This window comes from Diachasmimorpha longicaudata, chromosome 14, assembly GCF_034640455.1.
Source record: "Diachasmimorpha longicaudata isolate KC_UGA_2023 chromosome 14, iyDiaLong2, whole genome shotgun sequence".
In the NCBI taxonomy this organism is placed as follows: Eukaryota; Metazoa; Arthropoda; class Insecta; order Hymenoptera; family Braconidae; genus Diachasmimorpha; species Diachasmimorpha longicaudata.
Window position 1 is genome coordinate 3,810,112 of NC_087238.1, and position 11,335 is coordinate 3,821,446.

At 34.6% G+C, this 11,335-nt stretch overlaps 2 protein-coding genes across 2 annotated transcripts; one reads left to right on the top strand and one right to left on the bottom strand.

Annotated features, from left to right (window-relative positions):
* Positions 1 to 315: 315 nt before the first annotated feature.
* On the bottom strand, positions 316 to 7,370 carry LOC135169113 (zinc transporter 6-like). Its single transcript, XM_064133846.1, has 7 exons — positions 7,187 to 7,370; positions 5,844 to 5,984; positions 3,885 to 4,185; positions 2,731 to 2,928; positions 1,873 to 1,975; positions 1,400 to 1,516; positions 316 to 950 (listed from the first exon to the last, which is right to left on the bottom strand). Exons 1-7 carry the CDS (start codon positions 7,236 to 7,238, stop codon positions 450 to 452), a joined length of 1,413 nt encoding a protein of 470 aa, XP_063989916.1. The 5' UTR covers positions 7,239 to 7,370; the 3' UTR covers positions 316 to 449.
* An 806-nt stretch (positions 7,371 to 8,176) lies between these two features.
* Positions 8,177 to 11,136, top strand: Mdh1 (Malate dehydrogenase 1). The gene is made up of 5 exons (XM_064134285.1): positions 8,177 to 8,331; positions 8,977 to 9,172; positions 9,654 to 9,976; positions 10,237 to 10,602; positions 10,783 to 11,136. Exons 1-5 carry the CDS (start codon positions 8,329 to 8,331, stop codon positions 10,879 to 10,881), a joined length of 987 nt encoding a protein of 328 aa, XP_063990355.1. The 5' UTR covers positions 8,177 to 8,328; the 3' UTR covers positions 10,882 to 11,136.
* Positions 11,137 to 11,335: the final 199 nt, after the last annotated feature.

The window sequence follows — 11,335 nt, forward strand, 5'->3', positions numbered from 1 at the left end:
GTCATTAACATTAATTGAATCACATCTGTACTTCATCTACGGTCCTTTAGATTTCGGTTTTATTTTTGTAAATTTAGTTCAACAACAGGAGTCGACGACTAATTATGCAGAAGAGTTCAGTAATTCCGGTCAAAATACACGAAAATCATTAATTATTAAATTAAATCAAACTAATCAAACCATTTCAATCGATTTAATTCAATTTTATATTTTATCTAATGATGATTTTAATCAGAAAAAAAACTTGAACCACTAAAAACCAAAAAATGAACTCATAATTCTCAAAATTCAAATAACTATAACGACTTTAGAAAATCAAATAAAAATAATTTATTGAACCCAATCATTCAATGATCCCAAACACCCACCAATAGCAACGTACCAACATTTTATTTCAACACCTCCACCAACTGAAATTTTATTTCAACAAATCGACGACTCAATTAAACCTAGTGATCAAGCAATTCCACGCAGCAGAGACCATCAAATTCCTGGCCCATAGACTGAAGAATGAGTGCATTACCCTCTCCTGGGTTACCCTTAACCAAGTGATCGGCTACTCTAACGTTATTTTTATAGACAATTGGATTTCTCACGATCCTCGTGCACTTGACTCCGTCATCCTCACGAACACTCGCAAAAGTCCCTACGTCGCTCGTTGAACCGAGTATATCATCGATTTTTATGACAGTCACGTCACCACAGATGGTTTCATTCCACCTTGAGTTCCACTTGTGTGTACACGTGTCATGATTCCTGTCATGCAACTGGAGAATCTCCTCGATGTAATACTCGGCTGGATGATAGTCTGATGGAGTTGATGCGATACGGGTGTCTCGAAATTCCTGGATCTTCAGGGATGACACTATCTGGGAGAGATGTTTCATCACTGTTTCGAGGACATGCTCTTCGTTAACGTTCCTCCGGAGTCTGACGTCCAGGGTACCTGCCTGGAGTGATTTTTTCATTATTTTTCCAAGGATTAGTGCAGAGTTGTGGACTGGGACAGTAAAAAAAATTATTTAAATCATTTAGATCTGGTTTTTTAAATAAATTCAAAGATTATGAAATTTTTACAAAGAATTTTTTTCTGTCTTTTCTTTTTCTTTTATTTATTTTTGAGTATGACAATCAAAATTACTTTAGTGTCATCTGGAATAATCAATATTTTTCAAATGTCAAATGTCTAATGATGAGAAATTCATCTGGAAAAATCAATATTTTTCCAGATGAATTTCTTTCTGGAAAAATATTTCTCATCATTAGACGTAAAACCCAGGAATTGTTTAGCACTTCGTGAAATATAATCCAAAGTTTGGAAAACAAATTCTATTATTTATTTATAAAAAGAAAATATCTGGAAATTATCATAATAAATTTGATAAATTATACAACTTACGAGTTTTCCAAAGGATTTAGTCCAAAATCGTTCGTTCCTGAATTCGAGAACTCCATCGATATCAAGGGCCTCCCGCAGGGCCTTATCCAGCTTCTCGATCATATGATGCGGCACTTTCTAAAAATCATTTACTTATAATCTCCCCATAATTACAAATGTTAACAACAGGTCAGTCCAAGAAATACGAATTTATGAAATAATTCTACAGAAAATTTTTCTGCTTCCTTGTTAATAAAAATAAACTCTCCAGACAGTCAGCGTGAAATTGTTCAATTACCACCTGAAGAATTTCAAGAAAAGCAACTTATTGATAGGACAAAAACATTTACCTGAAGTTTGCGTACGACACTTCCATTAAAAATTTAATCTTGGAATAATTTGTTTGACATAAATACACTCTTTCCAGTGCACTTTTACTCCTATGCAGCCATTCAACGATATCTCCTCCACACACTTACGTAACGATAAATTACCTGAAGTATTACGCAGAGCGTGTAAAAGGCAAGTGGTAACATCGCCGCTGTGGTCAGCCCAATCACCGCGAAAGCAGCTGCCGTGTCGGCGACATAAAGGTCCCTCCATGGAAAATAAATACAATGTCATTTCATAATTCTGAGATGTCTGCAAGCAGCGGGTTCATTAGAAAGCATATCACGAAACCTTCCCTGACATTTCTTCTTCATTATATTTTTAATTGTAAAGTCGATGAATTTGTGTTACTAGAGGAAAAGCCGCGGTATTTTCGAGATATCGAATTGCGAGATTCGAGACTCATTTGTTTTTTCAATCGATCCATGCGTGGTGTTAACAAACTCAATGTGGTATTATAAGAATATCGAATTTCGATATTCGAGAATCGATTGTTGTTGCCAATCGATTTATCGAAGTAATCGATATTTATGCTTGTCATTTTCGGGCGATTCTTAGAGGTGCTTGTCGATATTACCAAAGAAGAAGATGGGGTATTATAAAAATATCGAATTTCGAGAATCGATTGGTATTAATCGATTTATGAAAATAATCGATGTTCGCGTACGGCATGTTCTATCGATTCTTAAGAGTGCTAGATCACGTTATCAAAGAATAAGATGCGCTGTTCTAGTATTATAAATATCGAAATATCGATATTCGAGAATCGATTGTTCTTGTCAATCGATTTATGAAAATAATCGATATTTCCGCACGTCATATCCGGTCGATACCTCAAGAGTGATTGTTTCTACTTCAAAAAATCCTTCGATCTGTCTTTTTTGTGCAAAAAGAATTCTTTCGATTTTTTTAGTAGAAAATTATCGAATAAATGTAGTAAAAAATTAACGTAAATAAATTACCAAATGTGAATGACAGAGTGGGCCGCACAGAGGATGACAGAGCTGAGGATATTGGCGGCTAAAATTGGATTGCATTCCCTGAAGGTTGCACATGGCAGTGCCATGCAGACCACGTGATTCAATCCAGCATCAGGATAAACGAGAATCGTTCCCAAGTGTGCGAGCAAACCGAGGAGAGCCCCGAGTCCCAGTCTGCCACTGACAAATTTCAACTTTTGTTAAATTCAATTTATTTCTTTGATATTTGTTCGAACAGATAGAATTTAATTCGAGGGAATGGGTGTCGAGAGACATCGTCAGTGGACTTTTCTGCGAGTGATGAAATCACAGGTGAAAAACGTCTCGTTATATTTATTTATATTTTCAATTTACATATTTTTAAACGCAATATTTTTTAAATAAAACAAATATGCGGATTAAGTTCTGTCAATATCGTTACAATTTGCTGTCGATGCCATTTATTATTTTTATTCAGAAAAAAAAACATAAAATGCAAAATAAAATGAAATAAAACCGACGAATGAAAAAGATTTGGATTCTGTGAGTAAATATCCAGTATAAAATACTCTTTTTATAAAAAACAAACGCAAAAATGTTTAATTAAAGAAAAACAGAAAAATATTTTGGATTTTTTGGCAAATGAATCATTTAATGTGCGATATCATCGACTGAATGTTTATTGCTGGGTCTTCTCAACTAAATATTTAAACCGACTACCAAAAATTTAACAAAATGAAATATTAAACATTTTCTTAAAAATAAAATCATCAAATTGGTCAACTGTGGAATGAATTAACTCGAGAATTAAATTTATTCTCCCACCGAAGTTTTGAAATCGTCGAAATTCCCTGAAATGTCTTATCATCCCACCCCATAAACCTTTACAACTTTTCACATAAATGGAACTACAATTGTTCCAATTGATAAGACCTCACGAAGTTGGACGAATGACCCGGAGACCCGATCATAAACCCCTTATCAAGAATCCTTCAGTCATCGAGCAGCAAGATAACGTCTTATTTCTGAATATCGAGATCATGATTTTCTGGGGTCGTCAGTGCCCCCAATCACTGATAAGAATCTGATGTCTAGCACACCTTCACTAATTTTTAATTAGTGAAAGAAATTTAATTGCAAGAACCTGCTGGACTCACGTGTGAACACTGGGCTGATCCCCAGCCCTCAGGATGATCTCCACGGAGATGAAGGATCCACCGAAGAGGATGAGGCAGGACGACACGAAAAGGGTCATAACTTCGTATTTCTCGGGCCCCAAACATGACAGAGATGTTGTCTGCTCGATTGGACCCGTTCGACCAACGCGATGGGACCTGTCTGGAGGTCCTGGAGATGATCCTAATGTAGTTGGGGTCTTCCTGGACACCCAAATGGAGACCAGACAGATCAACAGGGAGAATAGGTTGAAAAATACTAGGTTTACGTAGGCGCCCAATGCTGGAAGTAATTTCGAGTCATAATTAGAGAAAGTTTATTAATTTACATAATTAAAAATAGTTACTATGGAAAATATGTCGTTATAGTTCAGCTCTTCCTGTACAGTGCAATCAATTAATTGGACTATACATTAAATATTGCGAAAGATTGTTAAAAGATTTTAATCTGGGCCCTTTGACAACTTATAAACTTTTTTAAACAAAATTCACGTTTTTTTTCAATTTTTTTGGAAAATTTACGACAGAGTTGGCTTTAAAAAATATAAAGTTTTTCCGCTTTGTCATTGTTTAATGACTCACGACGTCTTAAGGTGGTGTGAACATTCTTCCACATTTTTTTATTTAAAAAACAATCACAAAACTAAAAAAATCATTAAAATAATCGCATCACCATGAAATCAATGAATAATTTCTCCAAAAAAATTAAAAAAGAAATTTCTGCTGAAATCGTATCGAACAACTTTAGGAAAATAGTTTTCCTCTTTTATCCCCCCACCACAAAACAGACAATTAAAAAAAGTAATTGTTTTCGACGTGCGATAAGCCCCGACATGAACGCACCGATAATCGATTGTCCCTGAACATTAAAAAAACCGCCTGAGGGAGAATGACTAATCGCGAAAATGCGATTTGACGAGTTGAAAAGTTGTCAGAGAAATTCTGGAGATGAAAATGAAAATGAAATTTGCCGGGTAATTAGGGACCACTGGAGTTGACAAATTATCAATATTTGTGGAGCTCGACTGGCAGACGTGGAGTGGCGGGACTCGTTAGAGGGCCGGCAAACTTTTTGGCACTGGCAGGGTCTTAGGTAGAACTTTACAGTGCACCCCCGGTTATGCATAAAGTTCAGACATTTTTATGAGAAATCTCGGGGCTTCAAGGAATTCATAATTTTCTTCATTAAAAAATAGTCGAGAAAAGACGTTCCTCTTTCATAATTGAACGTTTTATTATTAAAATAACTTATTGAATGGAATTATTAAAATTTTTCATTTGAATAAAATAGTTATTTGTGTGGATTTATAAATTTAGAATTAATGAGACATTTAATGTTTGATTTTCTGTTTAATTTCCTGTTTTTTTTGTTATAACAAAAATTTCTAAATTTCATATTCCCTATAAATTCCTAATTTTTTAAAATGTTATTTAAAAAATTCGAAAAAACGTTTTTTTAAAAGCTCATAGTATTCATTTATAAAGACTTCTAAACTAAAAATTAACCAGATATTTGCTATTAATTGTGTTTAATTAAATTAATTGTTTTCAACTGCAAGAAAATCTCCAAATTTTCATTCGCCACAAAATCCCAATTTTCTTAGTGAAAAAAATGACTAAACTTTCTTGGAATATCCCACACAATTTAGTCAAATGCACTACTTCCAGACTAATTAAACTAACAGTTAATTACTTAACCCTTTAATACTTAACTTTTAATTTAATTTTCATCATTTTAGTTACAAAAAAATCCCCAGTTTCTCATTTTCCGGGAATTTACCGATAAAAAATAAAGTAAAAAAGCAGAAATTCTCTTTCAACCGACTTTGACTTAAACTCCATCGCCAAAGTTAATTAGGGACGAGTCGATTAGAGGGATTAGTCGGATCCCCCATGGATTACCCTCAGCAAAGTTTCAGCAGTAAGGAAATGGAAACTGACCTATACTGTTGGTCGAAGTTACCCAGCCACAGAGGTAGTAGATAATCACAGTGTTGTACGTGATCAGACAGAGGATCCATTTGCTCTCGGTCTCTGCGAGCATACGGAGGACCTCAGCCCCACAGGAATCACTCTCTCCACCTATCAAAACGTTAGAATCACTTCCACAATTACCATCTTCACTTCAATTAGAATTTTAATTAAATATTTGTCAGTGGTTACTTCCAGCCTAAAATTTCTGGTGAATCAACGATTCGATTCTTCAACGAAATAACATTTTTATTCGGTATCAATCGATCGGTTTTATGAATTAATAAAATTTATTAATTACTGAAATTATTGACTGAATTGATTGAGTGACGATTAATTTTTTTAAAGAGCTGGATATAAGTTTTTAAAGGAAATTTGCATATATTATTATTTAGTGATATTCATTATGATGTTTTTATTATTATTTATTACATTAACGATTCGATTGTTCAGCGATATCACATTATTACTCCAAATCAATTGATCGAATTCGTGGATTAATAAAATTTACAAGTTATTGAAATTATTAGTTGAATTGATTAATTGATGATTCATTTTTTAAAGAGCTGGAGATAATTTTTTTAAGGAAATTTGAATTCTGATTATTCATTGTTATTAATTATGATTTATTATTTATAATTATTTATTACTATTTATCCTAATTAATTATTCCAAAACCTTTTATGCATCTGATAATAATAAAAATCACCAGAAAATACAATTGAATTACCAGTGCGGTGAAGTGGATATGGTCTGTCGAGGTCAGACCACGAACTTTCCGATTCACCCATTCCCCATAAAAAAATCGATAGAAATCATTATAAAATAGTGACATTAACATAATAATATACCACTCTATGAAACCAGAAATTTATTTCTCCACCAGAATCGAAGTCTAAACATTTAAATTCTTATAAATAAATAGACCAAAGTTTCTCCCCCCAAAATCATTGTCATATTCGTAATCACCAAGGCTGATAACACAGATTCCAACGAAAAACCAAATGAGTAAAACAAAATGATGAGATTTTCCCACAAAAAACGAAAAACCCCTGGAAAACCAGATCCAGCAGTTGAATAAAAAAATAATCTTCGGTTTTACAAAATTTTTCCCTCCCTCTACCCCACCCTATTAATAGCCCGTTATGTTCGAAATCATAACAACCAACCAAAAGACCCCGAAAAATCGGTAATTAAAATTTCCCCGAATTAATGCGTTCGTTCACCAGCAGAAAAATTTTTAAAAAATTGTACATTTGAATTGGGATTTATGCACTTCACTGAAATAATTAACGAATCAATCAACAACTCACTGTCATTAACATCGAGAGTCGCGTCATCCCTTCTCATCGGCATAAACATCATAGATTAATACCACTGCATGCTGGAAGCCCGCAACATCACCAAGTTCTTGTCAACTGAAAATCCATTAATTCGAGCCGTACTCGAGCCTTTCCGTAACTACTGCCGCAATTACAATTGCACTTGGAGCATTTGACGAGCTCGAACCAACTGATATCCGCTCGGTAAATAAGGGGAACACTTAGGGGCTTATTATTAACTTCAGTGATATAAATCATCGGGAAATATAACTCATTTCCCGGGTATCAATGCACAAATGATGAAACGAGTGCAAGCGCACTTTTCGTTTCAAATTAATTAAATATCCAATCGCTTTTTCGAATGTATTTTCATTTTATTTATTTTCAACAAAAGTTTTTGTCAATTCTCGCGAGAGCTTGCCATTGGCAGGGCACCTATTTACATTTTTTAATACATAATGATAATTTATAAACAGAAAAAAAATCATTACGTATTTGTTTATAAGGAATAAATAATTTGTTGAGGTATTTGTTAAGAGAATTGAACTGTTAATGTATTTTTTATTAAAATATTTATTTTTTATTCACTGCCAAGGTAATGAGTAATTAAAATTAAATATGAAAAATTTTAATAAATATTTAATTACCGAATAAAAATATGACGATGATTATTCACTTTTTTAAATGTAATAAAAATGTAAATTAAAAATCTCTGAGATAAACAAATTGAACTAATTCTCTATTTGGTGTTATACAATGTAAATAAATTTTATTTCTTAACGACAAAGCTTCAAATAATTTTTGTTTAATAACAATTTTCTCTCAACAATTTTTTTTCATTTCAAAATTATAATTTCATGATTTTATGACCCACGTCCCGTCCTCTCGGAGACTCAAACTGAATAACTTCGAATGGATTGAATTTTTATCGATAGGGAGTGATCTTACCGACTGATGGTAGAAAATTCCAGTTTTTAGTCAATCACATCCTCGATTCATTAATTATTCCAGTCGGCCGTACGCAGTGTGTAGTAGTGAGTCCATCGAGTTTACCCCACATCCATCAACTGCAACGTCATTTCGGAAATAATCCAAAAGGAGAACAATTTATCGTTCACCAGACATCAGACAAAATGGTACGTTAATCCGTGGTTTATCTCAAAATCTCTCATTTTCCAATCCCAAAATTGTAGTTGGCTAACAGCCTCCGAATGTCTAAAAATCGTTTCTCTTTTTTGTATCAAATTTATGAGTTTAACCTCCACGTGCCCTTCAGATAACAACAGAAATCATCTTGGACTGTAACTTTTTATCAGAAAACTCCACGTGATGATTTCAAACGAAGTCAATTCCTTCGTTTCTTCCCCATCAATGACGTCCAATCGATACAAATTCACAAAAATAATTTGTGCGTAAAAATCCTCGTTGGAGAATTGATAACTAACACGATTATCAAATAGCTTCAATACTGTTATCAGTAGAGAATTCCTACGTTCTCTAAGATTAGAACTTGAAGGGGTTATTCAATTCCACAAAATATCATTTTTGGATATTACTTTAGTCCTCAAATTCACCTCCATAAAATGACAAAATCTTCAAATTTCAATCCAATATTTTTAATCAATTTTAATCGATAACTTTTGCTTATTTCAGTTGAAACCCCAACCGCCTCTTAAATGGATTTTTGATCCAAAATTCCAATACTAAATTCATGTTGTAATGTTACGACTCCAAAGGATAATTAAAATATAATTGAAATGTAATTTTTTCCATTTAATTAGACGGAGCCAATCAATGTTGTGGTGACCGGTGCAGCAGGTCAGATAGCCTACTCCCTGCTATATCAACTGGCAGCTGGTTCAGTCTTCGGTCCTGACCAGCCCATAAACCTTCACCTTCTGGACATCCCAATGATGATGGACGTCCTCCAGGGAGTTGTCATGGAGCTCCAGGATCTCGCACTTCCTCTCTTGAGACGTATGAGCTCCTGAATTTTTCCCATAAGCCTGAAAATTCAATGAGGAAGTGGTAAAACGCAATAAGTGACGTTTGATTACTCATTCGTTTTCGATGAATATCTCGAAATCTAGGGGAGCTAGCGAAATTTTCATCATGAGGTTTTTTGTAGAGTGAATTGAGTACTATAATAAATGTTATCACAAAAATTTCGCTATCGCTCTTAATTTCGGAGTTATTGCGCAAAAACTGGACTCAGAAATAAATCAACTCATCTCGTTTTACCACTTCGCAATTAAATTCTCGATGGAATTTTACAAGAAAAATCCAAAAAATATTTTGATTTTATTGTTGGGTTACTCATTTATATAACGAACTTCCAAAACTAGTTACACAAAAGTATTTATCAATTTTTCTGTTTATGTAGAGAAATTATTTAACGAAAAATGTAACTCCACTATCAGATTTTTTCTTAACACGTTGTGAAAACTATATATTTCAGAGGTTGTTCCTACTGCTGATCCTGCTGTAGCCTTCAAGGACGCAGCAGCTGCATTTTTAGTGGGTGCAATGCCCAGGAAACAGGGAATGGAACGCAGGGATCTTCTCTCCGCTAATGTCAAGATTTTTAAGATTCAGGGCGAAGCTCTGGACAAGTACGCTCGCAAAAACGTAAAAGTCCTGGTCGTTGGCAACCCAGCGAACACAAATGCCCTCATCTGCTCTCACTATGCCCCGTCCATCCCGAAGGAGAACTTCACCGCGATGACGAGACTCGATCAGAACCGAGCACAAGCTGCGCTGGCCACTCGTCTGGGGGTTCAGGTAATTTAAGGGCGGTCTTCCAGAGAGATCATATGATCCAATTAACAAAAAATTAATTAACTAAAAGAGAACAATATCCCCTGCTTGATTGTTGTTGAAAGACAAAACGAATATTTATTTTCAGTTATTAAAAAAAATTTGACAATTTCAGTTGATCTCTCGTAATTAAAAAAATTTGTCACTTCAATTCAGCTGAATAATTTGTTTTTTTGAAAATAAATTCCCCAGTCAACTTTTTTATATTTTTGTAACAATTTCAGGTTGACAAAGTACAGAATGTCATCATCTGGGGCAATCACAGCTCCACCCAGTTTCCAGACGCCTTTCACGCGACTGTCAACGGCAAACCTGTTCCAGCAGCTGTCAATGATGACGCCTGGCTGAACGAAGTATTCGTGGAGACCATTCAGAAAAGGGGGGCGGCTGTCATCGCAGCCAGGAAAATGTCATCTGCAATGTCTGCTGCCAAGGCAGCTGGGGACCACATGAGGGACTGGTGGATGGGAACCAAACCTGGACAGTGGGTCTCCATGGGAGTTCTGTCTGATGGAAGTTATGAAATGCCAAAGGGCGTTGTTTTTTCATTCCCTGTCACCATTAACAACGGAAAGTTCGAGATTGTTCAGGTAAAATTTGCAACATTTCATTGAATCAAAGATAGAACTGATTTCTGCTTCCAAATGAAAGCGTTATAATCAGGAAAATTTAAATTCGATTTTTTATGTTATATCGATCCAACTGAATTGTTTTTTCTCGAATGAAGCTATTGAAGAACAATAATTTTGATCTCATCATTTTGCTTGCAGAATCTGCCGATCAATGAGTTCGCAAGAGGCAAATTAAATGCAACAGCTAAGGAACTCGAGGAAGAGCGCGTTGATGCTCATTCAGTCCTCATGGAATGACTATCCAGCCCCCCGTCCTCCACCCACTCACGAGCAGACACTAAATCTCGACTGTAGGTTGAAATGGAACAATAAGCACCTGTTAACATCATCAAGATTAATGTTTAGCTGATATATGTCTATAGATGACGTCTGCCCTGAATTCTGCATTCGTCGAGTTGTTATCGTTCTATTGAAAAGAATATATCTACATATGCCAATACTGGGAAATTATAATAAATATAGGAGGATGAAACAAGGTATCAAAAATTGAAACGATTTTTTTTCATTTCCTAAAAATCTTTATCCCTCAAAAAACCCTTGAATTTAATCAAATTTAATTCTTTTGCACTTTTTTTCCTCTCGATTCAGGAGTTACAAAGTGAATGATGAAGTGATAAAATAAATGCGACGTTAACCCCTCGCGATAATTTTTTTTTTAATGCAAATGGAAAGAAAAAAAAATTTGTCAACA